Genomic DNA, 20,095 nt, shown 5'->3' on the forward strand with positions numbered 1-20,095 from the left:
ACAAACGTTATAACGAGCTCAAGTGTGAGTATGACTCTTGTCACAAACTAGCCATGTTGCGATATGAGGTATCACCAATACTAATACAAATGGCTAAGGTTTACACAAATGTAGTGTATAATTTATTTCAACAAGAGTTTGCTCAATTCTTAGCTTGTTGCATATCGCAAAGGATTGAAACTCCTCATTTGATTGAATATATAAAGTCAATCAACAAAGATCATGGACAATTACATTTGATCGTTCCTCAACTACTATCAATTGCTCTTGTAAAAAATTTGAAACATTTGGTATACTTTGTTGTCATGCTTTAAAAGTGTTTGAAGCCAATGATGTAAAGGTTGTTCCTGACAAATACATACTAAAGAGATGGACAACACAAGGATGTTGTGGTATTATTCACAATGTAAAAAGAATACCAGTGGAAGGAGATCCTAAACTGAGTACTACCCGCAGATACCGACATCTAGCATGTAAAATGATTAGGTTGGCCTCTGAGGTTTCTAGTTCAGAAGAATATTGTCAATTAGTGGATGAAAGTATTAATACTTTAATCATTCAAATCACAAAACTTCGCTTACAACCACAAGATAATGACAACAATAACAATGATGGTGTTGATAAGGTCAATATTCATAGTATACAACCTAAGAGATTTAAGCATAGACCTACTACCAAGAGGAAAGGGTGTAAAAGATTCAAAAGTTGGGTTGAGCTACAAGCAAAAAAGAAGAACAAAAGTCCAACTTTAGGTCAATCAGCATCTCAAGTACTTTCTTATAACCACTTTTATTGTCGATTAATGCATTTATTATAACTTCCTTGTTATAACCATATCATTAATTTTACTGTGCTTAAATGTTTAAGGAATATCAACCAATGTTAGGTTCATCATTTCAAGTACATTGTTCAGCACCTCCATATTATGTTCCCCCTGAAACTTTCATCCAGCAATTAAGTTTCACAGATTTGTTGAAGGTAAGACTAATAAACTTCCATCCATTCTTGTTCATTATGTGTCTTCTTATATCTATTTTAATTTTGTAGGAACAACTTGATGATACCAATACTTCAATCCTTGATCAAATTTGATTTCGCAATTGGAAAAAGTTCTTTTGTTTCTAAGCTAAATTTGTATTTATAAATTGTTTTTGGTGGAAGATGTATGTTGAAGAACAGATGTAATCCTGTCTATTTAGCCCTCTTGCATGCTGTTTGTTTCTGCATAATGTTAGGATTTTCTTTTTTATTCGCTTAAGCCCATGGCATCTCTTAAGCTAATTTTGATACGCTGGGAAAATAAATTTTTGGCTCAAGCCCTGCTACCATTTGCTTAATCCAATTAATATTAGCTTAAGCCATTTTTTTGCATGCTGCTGTTTCTGCATAATTTTTTAAAATTCTGATATTTTCGCTTAAGCTCATGTATTCGCTTAAGCGGTATTAATATTCGCTCACAAATTCAAATTTGGGCTCAAGCCCTGCTATCATTCGCTTAAGCCAATTAATATTCGCTTAAGCCATTGTTTTGCATGCTGCTATTTCTGCATAATTTTTTAAACTTATGATATATTCGCTTAAGCTCCCATATTCGCTTAAGCGGTTTTCATATTCGCTCACATATTCAAATCTGGGCTCAAGCCCTTCCACAATTCGCTTAAGCCAATTCAGTTTCGCTTAAGCCATTTCGCATGCCTGAAATAATAGTTCTCTGCCTCAAATTCGCTTAATTTCAATTAAAATCGCTGGTCAAGGCTTAAGCGATTCAATAATAACTTAAGCGATTTACAATCCGCTCAAGCGAAATTGTGATTCAAATGCATCCCTCTCTAGTCCATTTTCGCTTAGGTTTAATATATTTCGCTTCGTAGCGCGCTTAAGCTAAATGAAAATAGCTTAAGTGAATTTAGGGGCTTAAGCGAGACACGAATCATGTTTAAGCCCTAGTTGGAGAGCGATTCTCTATTAACCGTTCTCTAAAGTCTTTCTTGGAGAGTGGTTATTAATGAACCGCTCTCTAACTTCCATTCGCTTAAGCCTTTATTCTAACTTAAGCGAATGGTCCTAAATTTTCGCTTAAGCGAAAATGCACTGCGCCCTGCAGTTCCCGCCAAGACTGCAGAGGATCCGGATCCTCCTCTATGGATACATAAGTAACTATTTCTCTAAACAAATTTTTTAATATATATTATTCTATTAAATATTTTAAATATATTATCTAACAAACTACTTGTGTTAAAAATTAATGAGATAAAACTATTTAAAATTATATTATTAAAAATAATAATTATTATTATAAAAATAATAATTTTAAAAAATAATTATATTATTACATATTTTGAAATATTTAAATTTTTATAACATAACTATAAATTGTGATCACATGATCTTACATAAACGTTTCTTAACTTTTATGTAATTTAAAGAGAAAAAAAAATTTAAAAATCTTTTACAATTTTAATTTAAACAAATTTTTTAACTTAAGCAAAAATTACTTTTTTACTAGATTGACTTTAACAACTTTTGTTAACTTAAACAAAAATTACTTTTTATCATATTTGTTTAAGCGAATTTAAATTACAGATTATAATTCTATCTAAAACTGCATAAGATCCTGATCTGAGCCTCATAAATACTGATATAATCATTACATGCTAATAAGAAAAAAAATAAAAAAAACAAATATTGATACTGTTTTAATATTCATAAATCAAAATTGTTATAAATAATAATTTTTTATAATTATTTCATTTTTTATCTAGATAATACAAAAATCAAAGAATATAATTAATATTATCATTTATATCATTTCTTTACTTTATTATATCATATTTATTGTTTCATAATACGTCTATAAAATTATTAAGGATTAGATCACGATAAACGTAAAATCAGCGATCAAATATTGTCTTGAAAAGAAATGTTTTTTTAAATAAAAAACGAAAAAAAAAACATTTTTGTACTAACTTGTCAAACTAAAATCCATTATCTTTAAAATCTTTTTTTTTAACATCTTCTGCAGACGGGAAAAATTATTGAATTACTAAAAAGAACATTTTCAGTTAATTATTATAATAAAAATTGCATGTTTTATTTGTTTTTCAATGTTGGATTAGATTTTAATTAATTGAGTTGATTATTCATTTATTCTAATGTTATCCTAGTCTTACAATACTCTCACACAGTGACCGCAAGAGAGAGCATAACATTGATTTTTTTTTTTTTTGGTCTGCATGAGAGATTGGGGTTTCTTGAAGCATCAGAAACAGATTCTGAGAGGCAGTGTGGTTGCAGCAGAAACCCTAATCTAGCATAACATTGATTTGTTTCATTGTTTAATTACTAAACTGACTCAAATGTTTTAGAGTGACATGCGACTATAAGATTGCGACATAAAGATAGATAACACATTAACACATCATTCCTTGTTTTATGAACGATTAATATCATGGTTGTGAAGCACCTTGTTTTACTCGAAATTCGACAAAATGCTATTTGCCTCATTATATTTGAACCCACCTCCATATTTTTATTTATTGTGTCAAATGCTAACAGAAGTCTAAAAAAATAACGAAAAAAATTATTGTATAAACAACAATTGTATTTAATACCCAGTTTTTGTTTGATCATCAATGAAACTCAAGAAGCTCAAGATGAGAATATTGATGATTCCAAAGGATAAGGGCTTGTTTGTTTTCACTTTTTAAATATAGTTTTTTATTTTAAAAATAAAAAGCAAAAAAAACTTGTTAATGTAAATTTTAAAAACTATTTTTAAAAATTTTTACTTTCAATTTTTAAAACAGAATTACTACTCAGGTGTTTTTGTTTTTATTTTTCTTTTTTTCTTCCTAAAACTAATGAAAGTTCAACTAAAACCAGTTTTAAAATTAAATTACCAAACACATTTATTTTATTTTTCCTAAAAAAAGTTTTATAAAATTATTTAAAAATATAATTTTAAAAACTAAAAATTAAAACTAAATCAAACGTGCCCTAAATGTCGACAATCCTCTGCTTTGGCTTCGCACCACTTTGTGCGTTCGGCCCCTACAGTGGCCTTATTGTTCTAATGTACTGACCAAAAACAAAAGGATAAATGTTGGACAAGTTCAATGAAAAAAGGAATAAGATGGCAAGCAAAAACTGATCAATTGATAGTACCAGGTGATAGGTCTAGGTATAGTGTGAACTAGGCGGAAGGATTGATAGGTCAAGGGACAAATAACTTCATTTAAAACATAAAATCGACAAGTTGATGAAACTGATTAAAATCTTAGAGGACTTCCCTAAAACCAAAAACACTCGTAATACCATGGAAAAAAAAATATCAATTTAAATGATCATCTATTCTGATTGGTATAATTGTTTTTCAATCAGCGATGAAGCTTCCCTCGTTTTCAATATGAAAAAAAAATGCTAGAGGGGCAAAGCTTATGCCAGAATGATGTGGTATATGTGCTTACTCTTGGATGAGTAACTGGTTCCTACCACTTTATACCTTCCAACATCGCGCTCGTATTGTGACAAAATTCTGGCTTCTTTTAGTTTGCAGCGTGCCATTGCTCTCTGTATATGTTGTGTCTTCTTATTCCTGGTTCAAGGATTTTTCTGTACAACAATGGCAAAAACGGATGCAAGATCCTAGTTCAGTGGAAAGTGTTATGCTTTTAATGAAGGACTGTGCAAACAACCAACAGCAATATCAGCACATCATATCCACGCGTTACGTGCAAATAATTCTCCATCCTGATTATTATTCCTATTGATGGACAAGAAGTTCTAACCATGGTCATACACCGGATGTCTCATGTCTATGGATAATCACAAAATAGACACTCGATCTTGTGCCTTCCAATGCAATAATGCTCTTTCTATTCTCATCCGTCTGTCTCCCCCTTCACAATAGATTTTACAGCAAAAGGCTGACAAAACTTCTCCAATACATTCAACCAAACATGGCTACCCATATAAATATATTGGTTATTCTCTTCAACAACTTTTTTATTGGAAAATACCTTCAAATAAGGAGAACATTTAGCTATTGTCCGGCATCAATCCAAATCAGATAAGCACAAAGAAGAGCAGATAAGATCCATGTTCTAAAGCATAAACTCATATCTGTAAACTTGTTCACTCCACAAATACCTCATCAAGCCCAATATACATTATGCAGTGTGGACAGAAGCCTTTCAGACAGCCTTGGAATCTGAACAAGGATGTTCATTGTACACAAAGTATCTGCTCTCTGCTACACAAAACCCAGATTGCGCATCAAAATACTTCCAGAAATTTCCAGTGCATGACAAGAACACTTTACCTTCACTTCAAAGACAAATGGATATTTGGGGTCAATTCTAATTTATCTCATTATATTACCAAGACATACAACACTAGTCCTTCAATCTATAGTTTCATCAAGACGGTAAATGCTATTCATATAAATGGTTTTTGACAGTCATAAGGGTGATATTTCAATAATGAGGGAGACTTGAAGCTAAAACTTACGCAATATCAGTCATCAAAATAAGATAATATAAAAGAACATGAAAGCAGGAAGCATATTGAATCATTGACCCAGCTGAAAAAAGTGTTACCGAGGTCTACATCTGATCATTGATATCCAACAAGGATGAACTTCACTTATTTAAAATGATTACTGTACTCTACACCACACCACCATGATTCTGAAATCATCAAGTGTTACATTAGTATCTGAAGACAACAACTTTTACTAAATAAAAGTTCATAAAATGACATGCATGAACCCAAAAGAAGTGACTTTGCAGATATGCATCTGCCTTAAAACCCCAGAAATCCACCTTAAAATTTTCAATAATTGAAAATAAAATAAATATTTGGTTAATTACTATTGACAGTCGTAAAAATGATCCATGATCTAGGCACACTTTTCCAAAGTAAGACATGGAAAGAATAGCATATACAACCTTTGATAGCCACATGCAAGATTAGTCTGCAATTAAGCAATCACAAAAATGGTGCTGTGTGTGACAAAGAGAAAGAATGCTGAAGGGGAAAGTGCTCCAAAACTTACGCTCCAAAACTTACAAGAGTTTATAGGATACTTGCCTCCTGAAATATCATCTTGGCTGAAATGTTATTAAGGATGGTGGTACAAAAAACTGAGTGGAAAATAATTAGTGTTCGTCTGCTCGTCTCGATGTAATAACATAAAAACTTCAGGCTTGTTAAAATTTCAAGATGTACAAACGAATGGAATACAAAGAATATGAGAGAACCGTCGAGGCTGCTGTCTCACAAAAGTCAGCCAATTTCCTGTTTCCCTATTCTACCTAAGCTAACTACTGGACAATATGGACTGCATGGCAGCCAAATGACCAGAAGAGAAGGGAGGCATTCTCTTCTCAGCCAACGTAACGATCAACATTCCTTTACGAATTTGACCATTTCCCTTAAGGCCCTCCAGCAGCATATAGAAGGTACTGACATCCGGAAACCAATTCTTCTGCATAGAATCTCTGCACATGGTGTACGCCCGATCATAATCCCCACTCTTACATAAATAATGAATCATGGTCTGATAAATCTTAGCATTAGGTTTATACCCCTTCCCATGCAGCGCAGAATAAACCCTCTTGGCCATGTCAACATAACCAGCCTGGCAAAAACCCTTGATCACCAAATTAAAGGTAACCTCATCCGGTGCAATCCCCACTCTCTGCATCACATCAATCAATTTATTAGCATCCCACGCACGCCTCACACTAACAAGAAATTGGATCCGAACGTTGAACGTGGCAAGGTTGGGCATACACCCCTTCAACACCATAAGGTTCCACAAACCATTGCCAATTTCCCACCTCTTATTCTTGTAAAAAGCAGATAAAAGAGTAGTATACGTTATCACATCAGGTGAAACACCCTTTTTCTCAGCCTCTGACATAAACAAATAAGCCTCTTGAAGCTTTCCCACTTCACAAAAGGCCTTAATAGCAATGTTAACAGAAACAATATCTAGCTGAATATCAAAGCGGGGAGAAACCTGAACTAAGAACTGGCGAATAGAATCGAAATTTGGGGATTGAGCCAAAACTTGAAGGGTAGCGTTGAAAGACTTAACGGTTCTACGACAGCGCATGTTATAGAAAGTGTGGACGGCGCGGTTGGTCATGCCAGCTTTGCCATAAAGGGTTATAATTCGAACGATGAATCCTTCGCGGCGAGCCTGAGGTAGGGTTTTCTGGTGCTCAAGCAAGTGTTCGATGTAATCGAAACGGCGAGCACCGGCGAGCCTTGAAACGGTGTCGTCGAAGGCGAAGCGGTTCTCGACTAGGATGCGGTTAGTGGCATTGGCCTTGAAAAGGTGGAAGAGCTTGTCAGGGTCCCTCTCGGCTTTGAGCTTATCGAGAACAGGGGGTTCTAAGGGTTTTGAGGTCTGAACGCGAATTAGAGGAGCGGCGGAAGAATCGGCGGCAGCGGCGGCGGAGTGGCAGAGTCTGCGAGTGGATCGCAGAGAGAACATGATCAGGGGGATGGAAGGAGGGGATCATTTGTGGTATGCATTCGAAGACGTGGACGCAGAGAGAATCACTAGGGTTTATGAGCGATGGCAGCGCCACCATTCATTGGGGGTGTCTCTTCAACCGCATCACCTGTTCCAGACCCTCTCATATTTTTTTCCTTTTTTTATTTATTTATTTATTTATTTTTCAGTAACTAGTAACTACATGAGCGAGTTTTTGTGACTATGCCATGTGACCCCATGAACACGTAAAAAATGTTATAAAACTCGTTCTGTTATCACATCTCAACTCAACAGATTCTGAATGAAATCCGATTTATTTAGGAAACTTTAGGTGCAATATTTTGTACGATATTATCAAAATATAAATATAAATTAAGAAGTGAACCCGATACACGGATAAATTATTATATTATAGTATAATATTATAATTAATAATTATAAAATAAAAAATAATTATATAAAATATTTATAATAATATTTAAATTATTTTAAATTTTAAATTAATTAGTATATATTAATATTATTACTAATAAAATATTTCATATGTTATATAAAAATTTATAATATACTTTTAAATATTTATAAATTAACTTCAAAAGTAAAAGATTTAAATTTAAATATAATTTAAATTTATAAATTATAAATTTAATTCTATAAAGTTTAAAAATATTCTTATAATTAATTTGTAATAATTTAACATGTATATATACATACTACAACATAAGGATTTTTAATAAAATAAATAAATTTTAATATATTTAAAATATTTTAAGACAAAAATTATTAAAGAAATAAAATTATATATCTTATTTTATCTTATAAAATTATATATCATACAATTTAAAGATAAAAATAAATAATTTTTTTATTAAATAAGTCTATTTTATATTTTTAAAACCATTGTTATGTATTAAGTATCATAATTTAATCACTTGTTATTGAATCGTATATTTATTAATTAAATATATATAATTTAGTTTTAAAATAATTATAATTTAAATATTAAATTAATTATTTTTAATATAAAAAAAAATATTAAATAAAAATTTTAATTATTTTTAAAATAAATTATCTATAAAAAATAAATATAACAATTAAAAATAATTTATATGTGACTTTAAATATTATAAATATTATTATAAAAAATTTAATTATAAATTAGTAAATATATTTATATGTCACAGAAATTTATTTATATTGTAATTAATATATATTAATATTATAAAATTATAATTTAAATAATAAAAAATATAATAATAAAATTATTTTATATTGAATAATATTAAATATAAATAAATTAAAAAATAAAATAAATAAATTTTTATATGCAAATTTTAGATACTTTATATATTTTAAAATTTCAATTAAGATTTATAGATGAGCTGCGCAATGCACAGATAAATTATTATGTTATAGTATAATATTATAATTAATAATTATAAAATAAAAAATAATTCTATAAAACATTTATGATAATATTTAATTTATTTTAAAATTTAAAATTAATTAGTATATATTAATATTATTACTAATAAAATGATTTCATATATTATATAAAGATTTATAATATACTTTTAAATATTTTTAAATTAGTTTTAAAAGTAAAAGGATTAAACTAAAATAAAATTTAAATTTATAAGATTATAGATTTAATTCTATAAAGTTTAAAAATACTTTTAAATTTTAAAATTAATTAGTATATATTAATATTGTTACTAATAAAATGATTTCATATGTTATATAAAGATTTATAATATAATTTTAAATATTTATAAATTAACTTTAAAAGTAAAAGGTTTAAACTCAAATATAATTTAAATTTATAAATTATAAATTTAATTCTATAAAGTTTAAAAATACTCTTATAATTAATTTGTAATAATTTAACATGTATATATACTACCACAACATAAGGATTCTTAATAAAAAAATAAATTTTAATATATTTAAAATATTTTAATGCAAAAATTATTGAAAGAATAAAATTATATATCTTATTTTATCTTATAAAATTATATAATACACAATTTAAAGATAAAAATAAATAATTTTTTTTAAATAAGCCTATTTTGTATTTTTGAAACTATTGGTATGTATCAAGTATCATAATTTTATCTCTTATTATTGAATTGTATATTTATTAATTATATATATATATAATTTAGTTTTAAAATAATTATACTTTAAATATTAAATTAATTATTTTTAATATAACAGAAAGATAAAAATATTAAATAAATTTTTTGATTATTTTAAAAATAAATAATCTATAAAAAATAAATATAATAGTTAAAAATAATTTATATGTGACTTTAAATATTATAATAAAAAATTTAATTATAGATTAGTAAATATATTTATATGTCACAGAAATTTTCTTATATTGTAATTAGTATATATTAATATTATAAAATTATAATTTAAATATAAAAATATAATAATAAAATTATATTATATTGAATAATATCAAATATAAATAGATTGAAAAATAAGATAAATAATTTTTCATATGCAAATTTTATATACTTTATATATTTTAAAATTTTGAATTAATATTTAAATAGAAAGTAAAAGAGAAGAATAAATTTATTGAAAACAAAAATGAATCTTTATATTAATTAAAATTACACATATATAATATAAAATTTATGAGTCACATATAAAATATAGACAAATATTATGATAAGAAAAACTTTATAATAATATTTAAACTATTTTAAAGTTTAAAATTAATTAGTATATGTTAATATTATTATTAATAAAAATATTAGTTATTTGAAAGAAAAAAATATAATATAAAACTTTATAAATTATTTTTCTTTTCTATTGAAATTAATTAAGAAGGAAAGTTCTAATTTTTATAATAAATCTAATTTATATTTTGAAAGATTTCTTTGTATACCAACTTTTTAACAATTTTTGTACTTTTTTCATATAATATTTAAATTATAAATACTAAATTAATATTAATTCTTATTATTCCATTGTTGTATGACCTTTTAAATATATAAATTAATTAATTATAATTTATTCATTTTACTGTTTTTCATAAATAATCCTATATGTTAATATTAAGGTTAAAAAGAAAGTACAAATATGTTAATATATATACACTAAATAAAATATAATTTTTTTATCGGTATTAAATATTTTATATTTGTCCATATAGCTATCATTTGATTATTTATAACAGATCAAATGTAACATAAATGACCCTTAGAATATATATATACACTCATCAATTCTTATTCATTTATTCTATTATTCTTCATTAATCATATACAAATTATCAGTTTTCAAGAATAAAATTTAAAGTAAATCATTTATATTAAAATTTAAAATTGTATTTAACTGCTAATTATATGCATTTCACTTCATTATTTCAATACAAAACATATATAATTTGTCTCAATTATTTCATGTATATACGGTCATGTTTTGAGCTTGAAGCAAATCATCTTCCATTAAAACAGAAGAGTATCCATCAGACTTAATACTTGACTTATACCTGTATCATTCATATTTATCCTATACCACAAATTGGATAGCTTATAAGTTAACAAAAATAGGAAATATCATGCAAAACATAATGATGTCTCTATAAATAAAAAATAATTAAAATACTTACTTATTCTTGTAATCAATAGCCTCTTTTATGTTAAGATTGATATACAACTTTGTCTCATTATAAGCATTTGATATGCCTAAAGTTCCTAAAACAACTATGAAATATAATTTGTTGATAATAATAATTATCACACAATTAAAAATAGTTCAATATAGATAAAAAATCATACCACCAAATGTTTTCACTTTACATAATTGAATAATCATAATAGGTAAAGTATTATAATTTTCATTCTTTTAAAAAACAACCATTTGATCATCAAACTCCGCTCATAAAGTACAAACAATTCTCTGATTCTTACGAAATAAATTCAATATAATATAATCTTAATTAGTATAAAGTAATGAAAGAGAAAAAATATTTAATAAATATTTTAGCCATTAAAATATGTTATAAAATAATACTCACTCCAAGTCATTGAGAATCAAATCAATATATTTGATTTTCTTTTTACTTTTTTTTACGTCTTTTTTTTACTTATTTTTTTAATTTTATAATAAACTTAATTTAAAGTTCAAGAGTTTTATGTAATTTTATCAGTTATTAATTTTTAATAATAAAATTTAAAATAAACATTAATATTAAGGTTCAAATCTGCCGCCACAAAGGATGCATATTTTGAATATATAAAGACTGCTAATTAAAAATAAATACATTTAACTGATTTAAATTAAATCATTCAAGACGACCTTAAAGTTAAAGATATATCAAAACTGCTAATTAAAAATGAATGAATTTAATTAATTTGAATTAAAGCATTTATGATAGCCTTAAATAGTAATTATTAATTTTTATATAAAGATTATTGTATTAAAAAATGAAGACAAATTCTCCTTCAAAACTTATTGCAACTTTCCTTCCAAAACTCATCTACTTATATATATATATATAAAGATAAAGATACTGTTTTGAAAATAATTTTCTATTTTTTTTCTGGTTTTTAAAAATAAATTTTAATATAAATTTATATGAAAATTTATTTTTAAAAATAGAAAACTGTTCTTAAAACAGTAATCAATCATACTCTAAAGCTTTTTCTTTCTTTCATAAGATGAGGTGTAGAACATTAATCTTTCGGATTTATATACCACAAGTAAAAGCTTCAACCTTCTCAGTATCTGAAAATTCAGACGGACAATCTGCTTATTTACTATTTATCCAAATAAAAATGCATTTTTCAAGAATAATGAAAATTGCAACCATGGAATGAAATGTGTTTATTACTTGAGATGATATCATATTTTGAAGTGTTTTTTAACAATTTCAAAATTCAGCCATGAAATATTGCTTTAGTGTACGAGCAAAAAAAAAAAAAAAACGACGTATCATCTGAATTTCATCCATGAAATGAATTCGGGTGGGTGCAACAGTGATAGTACTTGAGAAGATCTGGCTCGGTATCCCAAGAGAATATTAATCACACTCAGGGGGGTGAAAGCTATAACGGACCCCCCGAAAATACAAAACTAAACTAAACTAAACCTACACCCCACAAATTTTATATTAGCTTCATTTAAGATCAATTAAGATAAAATTTAAACAATTATATTAAGATTTATTAATGCATCAGTAAGCTAAAATTTATCGCATAGAAATAAAGTCTTGTTTTTGGCAGCAGTGCCAGTGTGGGTGAGAAACGTCTAAGGAACAGCTGTTTATATATGCTTAAAATTGCACCAAAATACGATATAAAAAGTAAGGGGTAAGAAAATATGAAAATTCAACTATTTTGCATTAAATTCTTCTTAACATTATATTGTCCCCCATACTAAGAATGGTACAAAATGACACCTTCAAGAAAAGTATGATTTCTGCTCCCACTACCATTGGTTAGACCGCAGTTTGACTTTAAGATTCATCGTTTAATCTTTTGAAGTTATCACGAGCAACCCCAAAGCACCAATGAGAATATACTGCAAGGGAAAAACAGCTTTAGAACATTCCATACTTGCTGCAACTCAATATCTATGTGGTGCATCTTTAAATTGGTCATGATTTATCTCACAGTAAAACGTCATGTTGCTTTGCAACAATCAGACATTACGACAGAATTATGAAGTTTCAAAAAATAAACAACGTACTTCAGCTAAATGAACACAATAGATTGGCACAGCAAACAAACCTTGATGATAGGCTTTTCAGTCATAATAATGGTCACCCAGCCAACGTAAGGTAAGAACCTGCCATTGACAAAAACAAGCAATGATAATTGAATACCGAAAATAACTAATTAATTGACTACGCTTCATACTATAAAAAAACTTGAACGCCAAACTGTTGGTATCATGATGGGTTAAACTAGGATTAACTCTTGGCATGGTGCCCTAATACATTATGCTCAAAGGCCCAACAAGTATTGAAATGCACATATGGGTAGATACTATGCTTTTCAAGTAACATTAAGCATGTAGCCAAAAAATGAAAAATACTTTAATGTCCAGATATCTGTCTCTAATTATAGTTGGAGACTTCAAAGGCATAACCTATATATTGCAACTAACTATGTGGTGGCCAGATAGGTTTAGAAAACAAGTCTACAATAAGAGAAGCAAGTGTAACTAAAGGAAATGCTATACCCGACAGCTCTACCCATTATGTGGTGTCTTTGCAGCCAAAGCTGACCATGAGCATACAGTAGCCTGTCATCCCCATAATTGTTATCTCCTGCCAAAGATGACAAAATAAATGAAGGGAGAGCATCACTTTAACAGATAACAAACTAAAATGAAATACTGAACAAAACTTTATGAAATACTGCAGAGGAAAATGAATTTCAAATCTGAAACAAGGTTAGGTTTTGTATAAGAGAGATGCTAACAATACACATTCTTTCTAACACTAATGATTGGGTGAATTTCATGTGGGTCTCGCTATAAGGAGAGTCCGAGAATGGGGCCATTTTTTTAAGGGGAGACACATTAAAATTCACTCAATAATAAAGAATGTGTTAGAAAGGATGTGTTGCTAGCATCATTAATATTTCTGTAAAATGGAGAACCTAAAATGAGAAATGTCAACATTTCTGTAAAATTATCTAATCATGAATCAGTCACCACCTTTTGTGAGAACATCAACCTCCCCAGTATCTTGCCTTTCATGTACCTAGACAAAATGATCAAGTAATAAGAGTCTAAAGCAGGGAAACCATAGTTACCATAAACTGTGTAATAATAATTAATGTGTGCATATTTCAGAAAGTATTGAAGACTGTTAAACCGGTGAAATATATGGGTGCTTGTGTGCTTGAGGGATTCCGGAAGTTTCTCTTTGGAAGGAAGGAAAAGTCCAAGTAATCAATCTTATCCATTGTCCTGAGATTCTTGATGCTCTCCAGTTTATACATCAATGACAATAAATTGATACGAGTAGTTCAAGAAACAACAGAGGAGCAGAGGGTGTAGGAGGAAAGTTCTAATGGCATTGTACTATTGTTGATCCTTATCCCTCATGATTAAGTTATACCAAGTAAGGAGAACTAATAACAGACAGCATCTAAGTTGATAAAACAGGTATAGAATGTGGTTCGTAGTCACATCAAACTGCAAAAGCTCAATTTGTTATGTAATTTATGTGGTTACAGTTTGAATAGGCATCCATCCCTACAGCTACATACTCATGAAATGGATACACCATGCAACACTGTGAACCACTTCTCCCTAAATTTCCATCCAGAAGATAATTATCTGTCCCAGAGGTGCTTACCTTAATTACACGATGAACAATCGGAATCTCACGTCCCTAGAGAAAAAAAGAGTAAATGTCAATATAGTATGTCATTATGGTAGTGAGCAGAATACAAAGAATCAGAAAATGAATATGACTAACAACTGTAAACACAGAATAAACAAGCCTATCATTCTGAATTAAGTCAAAGATAATGACGCTGATTTTATTTTATTTTATATAGATTTATGCTGATATAAACATGAACTAGGGTAAGCAAAGTATAAGGAATCAAACCAAGAGCAAACTTACATCCACATTAAACACAACAATCTCCCCTGCACGTATCGGATCTTTACTCATGTGCAAGAATAAGATGTCTCCCTGCACATAGCACGAGAGCCAACGTTTGTTAACACCACACAGAAACAGACAAATTATATTGACGAATAGTTTCCATATCCCTTCCCTCTTCTTGCTGAAATATTAAGTGGATGATTGACATAAATCCTGAATTATGACTACAAGAAACTCATACTACCATTTACTGTAAGAAAATCAATAAGAACTACTGAAGCATTCATGCATGAGACTAACTAACCCGCTTGAATCCCGGTTCCATGCTTCCAGAAAGAACAACAACAACAGGAGATTCACTGCCAGTGATGCACATCAATGCCTTCCATATTATTAGCGCAGAAGTAACAATCATGCCTGAGGCAGACAGATCAGAAAATCGTGACGTTAACAGTATTTGTGGTAAATCAGCATAGCCAATATGTACAAGTTATCAACCAAATCTTAAAGTAATGTCCACAACTACAGCATATGCATACGGTTATACATAGTAGATTAGAAAAACCACATAAATTACAGAAAAAAGTGGACTTATGGCGAATAAGCAACCCTAAGTTTTTCATATAATCCATTTAACACAAATCTTCCAAATGCCTTAAACCATAGGAATGGGGAAAATTGGCAATAAGAGCTCTCGACATAAACCCTAAAGAAGGGGGAGAGTGAAGACTTTGATACCAATACTTAGATTATGTAAAATTTCAGAGTCGACACGTATCACCGTAGCTACCAGATAGACCTTAAGAGAGTGAGTGAAATTGATTTTGAAAATGAAGTGTGGGAACGCGAAAGCGAGAAGAAGCGGAACGAACCGAGACTAACAGCCTGTGTGAGGACCTGCCGGATCTGAAGAGATTTGATGGAATCCATGCTCTCACCGATCCAACCCATTGCTTTCTTCTTCTTCTCCTCTCTCTCTCTCTCTCTACAGCGCTGTCTCCTTCACCAATGCAGTCTTTTGTTTACTCTCTGCCAAACCCGATCTTTTTTTTTTTTTACAACAATCCTACTTTTTATTATTATTTTCTTAACCTTATGATACTGTTTGTTAAAAATTTTATTCAAAATAATTTTATTATATGATAATTTAATTTTTTTAAAAATTATTTTTTAATATATATATTAAAATATTTATACATCGCATTGTTTAGATTATTTTTCATTTTAAGATTATAGGCACATATCACGATAGTTTTTACCTTGTAACTTTTTAAAAGAAAAATCTGCAAAATAAAATATCAAAATAAAAAAACATATTACATTTAAGTATTGTATAACTTCCGTTTTTAAAGTTCGTGCAATCGTGGTCACTAGCGTTGCATTTCTATGCAAAGTACCATAATTAATTAACAATTGGAACACAATAATCTCAAACGGTTCCGAAGTATTAATAAGTTTGGTTCATTTTAACTGATTTTTTATGCGTTAAATTTCGTGAATTTTCCATATATTTCGCTAAGCTAGTCCACGAATGAACCAACTTTTTTGTTTTTAAAGAATTATGAGAATAAATGAAGAAAAAAATAATAAAAAACAATTTTAAGTAAATACTAAAAGGTCCATTTTGTCTCAAAAAATTGGTCAATTTAGCAGTAGACTTACAAATATTAGCTCAATCTTAAAGACTAAGTAAGCAGGTCAGCGAGTCAACTCATCTAGGGCCAAAATTAGCAAAAAAGATAAATTTGTATTAAAAAATAAATTATAAAGAATAAGCTAAATTTAATTATTAATTAATTAACTAATAACTTTTATTCATCAGATGTAAAATTTTATTGTCTTAAATATTTTAAAAAAAAGAATTAATAAAAACTATAAATTATTTTTTAAAAATTACCAAATAAAAATAATATTTTTTAAGCCTTTTTATCCACATTCCACAAAACATTTAAATCTAAACTCGTGTTTAATATTCAAACTCGCACATAGAAGAGAAGCAAGAAGATAATTAAAAGCCAACTGTAAATTCCAATCGTTTTAATTTAACTCTTCTATTTTTAATCACACTTTGACATATCTACCAATAGACAAAAATTTAGATTATTCTTTACGCATTTTACTGATTCACCCAATGAAAAATAGCACCTCAACAAAGAGACAATGAAACAAGTGGTGATAATTTGCATTGAGTTCATATAATCCAATTAGTATATTTTTCTTAACCATATGTAAAGGTTGGATCAGTTCTTTTGTCCAAATTAAGCCTGAAAAATGAAAAATGTACTTCAAAGACATATTTAATTTCTGTTTTAAAAATAGAAAACCGTTTTTAAAATTAAAAACTATTTTTAAAACAAGAATTAAACATATTTTAATTTTTTCCCCTGAAATATACACGTAAAATATATACTCTCTTAAAATTTAACAAACTATAGGAACGAGATTTTATTTCAAAAAATGCAAAATCTATTTTTGTGATCTCTAATCTACTACAGATTAATTTTAAAAATAAAAAAATGCTTTAAAAAGTCTTATATATGTTTTTATAGATTCCATTCGATGTGGGAGTTGAAGTTGTCGTCTTTCCCTGAGTTCGCAGGCCACTTGTTTCAATGGCTCTTCAGCTTGTAGTTTCAGTTCCTGGTTGCGTTGGGCGCTTCAACTCAACTGTGTGGTCGCTGCCTCCACGAAAAGTTAATACCTTTGCTACTTTGTCACAGCCCCGAAGCGACACAGCCAACTGGGTTGAAGCAACTTCCACTTTCTTCGACCAAGACAAACGACCCATCATGTTGTTTGACGGTAATCATACTAACTCAAATTTATTCTTCTGATTTTCATCATCCTACCTGAAACTAAATGATTCCACAATGCAAGTTTCGATAAAAATTCTTTCTTTTGACACAGGGGTATGCAACTTGTGCAATGGGGGTGTGAAGTTCGTTCGTGATAATGATCGAAATAAGTATGTGATATTTTTCCTTTTCCTTGTAGTAATTCCACTTTTTGATTATTTTCACAGTAAAAGTTTATCTCATAAATAAACTAGAGTGAAAGTTGCTACCCTGATGGAAAGATAATGAGGTCTCTGTTTTGATATAGAGAAACAAGAACTTGATAGTTGTTTCGTTTGTTTTATGGTTGAAAGGACAATTAGATATGAACCTCTTCAGAGTGAAGCGGGTAAAATGTTGCTTCGGAGATCAGGAAGAGCTCCTGATGATATCTCAAGTGTTGTACTTGTTGAAAAGGACAGGTACGTGTATTGAAGGTTCAAAAGTGTTGGTTTTGAGGCAAAACAATTTCAACTCAGTAGCATCTTTTTGTAATCATGCATAAAATTCGGCTGTGAAGTGTTGCTAGGAAATAAAGGTTTTCTTGTCTCAACAATTTTCATCCAAATATTCTCAACCGAATTGATGAATTGCTATAATATTTGTGAGGAAAGAAGAAATTTATGATTGCAAATTATGAGAAAGAAGAGTTTGCAGTAAAATATATGACTTTCTAGTTGGTTATAGATCATACATAAAGTCAGAAGCCGTGCTGAAGATAATGGAATACATAGACTTGCCCTTTCCACAGCTAGCATTTCTTCTTCAATTTGTGCCTTTGTAAGTTGTATTTTTTTTTCAGTTGCTTTGTAAGTTTTTATCATGTTATTTAATTGCTTAAGAGGAACATGCTTGATGATATATGTCATGGATGGCTGCAGGTTTATCAGAGATTTTGTTTATGACAATGTTGCAAACAATCGTTACGTGATTTTTGGTCGTTCAGAATCATGTGAAATATAGCATCATCCTGGCATGAGTACTAGTGGTGATAGTAAAGTGCTAAGTTCAAGAACTAGGATTCTTTCTGGTTGGTTGAAGTTAGATCATGTTGTCCTCAAATCTTCTAGTTGAAGTTTCCGTATACTGTATAGCAACTTTACGCTTCTAAATTAATTGTTTTATTCTATAGTAGCCGAGCGGAACATCAATTCATAATAATATCTTCTGTACCGTACGATTTTGCAATTTCAATTTTGTCAGGAGACACTCCCAATTTCCTATGTTCATCAGCGAATCATTAAAGAAGTTGTTTAACTGTATTTATTTATTTATTTATGACCATTCATGTTTAATCGTTTCTAAGTAACCTGACTTCTGTTAGCCTTGAATCTGATTTGTTTTGGACTTGGATCCTCTCCTATTGTTGGATTAGTGATATGGTTATATTACAGAGAAAAGTACCAAGTTTATATTTTAATAAAACTAGTGGATTTTACAATCCATCTTGTTACTCAACAATAGGAGAAGGTCCCAATTCATTTTTTCAACCAATGATTCTCACAATAGATCCTCAGAATAAGTCTTAACTTCTAAGTACGCAGAAATAAGGTGTCAAAACCCTGCAGTAAATTTGCTAGTTATGAAATTACTCAGAATTTATGCGAGTAAATTTCTGCATTTAATGCTTCAACAAAGAAATAAATTGAATCAAAGCCTCAACTTTTCTTCCTTCCAATTGGATTAACTATTAGTTCCACAAAAAATGAACTATTCATTCATGACGGATCTAGTTGTGATGTCTACATACAGCTGATTCTGGAAGTAGAAAACAGAACAATTTTCAACAAATGATAAGTTATACACTTGAACACTATTTCACATGGTCTGATGAATTCGGAGGTCAGCATAAGAATTTTGTCCATCCATATAGAAAGCCAAAAAGATACACGTATAGTGTCATATCATCTCATTTACTTAAATCTGGCTTTGTTTCTTCTGGATAGCACAAATAATCATGTACCTGCAAAGAAGAAAGAGTTTCAAACCAGAGTTCTGAGAAGCAATGGTAATCATGCAAAATGTCTTGGGCAAAAGAAATTGAATAGGATCTCTATTTTTATCTGTATCTGTATGACATGTACTTCCATATACACTTCTAAAAGGGGAAATTTTTAGTTTGTACATGCAGCAAGCTTGAAGAACAGGCTGTGGAACAGGAACCTT

The 20,095-nt window shown here is 29.1% G+C and overlaps 3 protein-coding genes across 5 annotated transcripts; 1 reads left to right on the plus strand and 2 right to left on the minus strand.

Annotated features, from left to right (window-relative positions):
* Positions 1-4,212: 4,212 nt before the first annotated feature.
* LOC113854442 (pentatricopeptide repeat-containing protein At1g80150, mitochondrial) lies at positions 4,213-7,649 on the minus strand. 3 transcript variants are annotated; one of them, XM_027485413.1, is made up of 3 exons: positions 6,070-7,649; positions 5,598-5,687; positions 4,477-5,248 (listed from the first exon to the last, which is right to left on the minus strand). In XM_027485413.1, the coding sequence occupies exon 1, from the start codon at positions 7,502-7,504 to the stop codon at positions 6,320-6,322; it is 1,185 nt and encodes a 394-aa protein (XP_027341214.1). In that variant the 5' UTR covers positions 7,505-7,649; the 3' UTR covers positions 4,477-5,248; positions 5,598-5,687; positions 6,070-6,319. The 3 variants fall into 3 exon arrangements, with proteins under 3 accessions (XP_027341216.1, XP_027341214.1, XP_027341215.1); XM_027485414.1 differs by having other exon boundaries at positions 4,477-5,251; XM_027485415.1 differs by having other exon boundaries at positions 4,213-5,325; positions 5,598-7,649.
* A 5,051-nt stretch (positions 7,650-12,700) lies between these two features.
* LOC113854739 (signal peptidase complex catalytic subunit SEC11A) lies at positions 12,701-16,119 on the minus strand. The gene is made up of 8 exons (XM_027485927.1): positions 15,968-16,119; positions 15,400-15,512; positions 15,111-15,182; positions 14,838-14,873; positions 14,192-14,237; positions 13,712-13,799; positions 13,258-13,315; positions 12,701-13,048 (listed from the first exon to the last, which is right to left on the minus strand). The coding sequence occupies exons 1-8, from the start codon at positions 16,044-16,046 to the stop codon at positions 12,998-13,000; spliced, it is 543 nt and encodes a 180-aa protein (XP_027341728.1). The 5' UTR covers positions 16,047-16,119; the 3' UTR covers positions 12,701-12,997.
* A 1,530-nt stretch (positions 16,120-17,649) lies between these two features.
* LOC113854918 (DCC family protein At1g52590, chloroplastic) lies at positions 17,650-19,256 on the plus strand. The gene is made up of 5 exons (XM_027486253.1): positions 17,650-17,897; positions 18,003-18,060; positions 18,244-18,351; positions 18,617-18,709; positions 18,811-19,256. Exons 1-5 carry the CDS (start codon positions 17,708-17,710, stop codon positions 18,890-18,892), a joined length of 531 nt encoding a protein of 176 aa, XP_027342054.1. The 5' UTR covers positions 17,650-17,707; the 3' UTR covers positions 18,893-19,256.
* The last annotated feature ends 839 nt before the right edge of the window (positions 19,257-20,095 follow it).

The sequence above is a fragment of the Abrus precatorius genome, unplaced genomic scaffold (genome assembly GCF_003935025.1).
Source record: "Abrus precatorius isolate BTA unplaced genomic scaffold, Abrus_2018 Scaffold11, whole genome shotgun sequence".
NCBI classification, from domain to species: Eukaryota; Viridiplantae; Streptophyta; class Magnoliopsida; order Fabales; family Fabaceae; genus Abrus; species Abrus precatorius.

Bases quoted from the DNA above. Each gene is read 5' to 3' on its own strand.
- LOC113854442 (XM_027485415.1), bottom strand. From the start codon at position 7,504: ATGTTCTCTCTGCGATCCACTCGCAGACTCTGCCACTCCGCCGCCGCT.
- LOC113854739 (XM_027485927.1), bottom strand. From the start codon at position 16,046: ATGGGTTGGATCGGTGAGAGCATGGATTCCATCAAATCTCTTCAGATC. The intron at 14,238-14,837 runs GTAAGCACCTCT...CATTTTGTCTAG, and splicing joins TTGTTCATCGTGTAATTAAG to GTACATGAAAGGCAAGATAC. The intron at 13,316-13,711 runs GTATAGCATTTC...TGTCAATGGCAG, and splicing joins ATAATGGGTAGAGCTGTCGG to GTTCTTACCTTACGTTGGCT.
- LOC113854918 (XM_027486253.1), top strand. From the start codon at position 17,708: ATGGCTCTTCAGCTTGTAGTTTCAGTTCCTGGTTGCGTTGGGCGCTTC. The intron at 17,898-18,002 runs GTAATCATACTA...CTTTTGACACAG, and splicing joins ACCCATCATGTTGTTTGACG to GGGTATGCAACTTGTGCAAT. The intron at 18,352-18,616 runs GTACGTGTATTG...AGTTGGTTATAG, and splicing joins GTACTTGTTGAAAAGGACAG to ATCATACATAAAGTCAGAAG.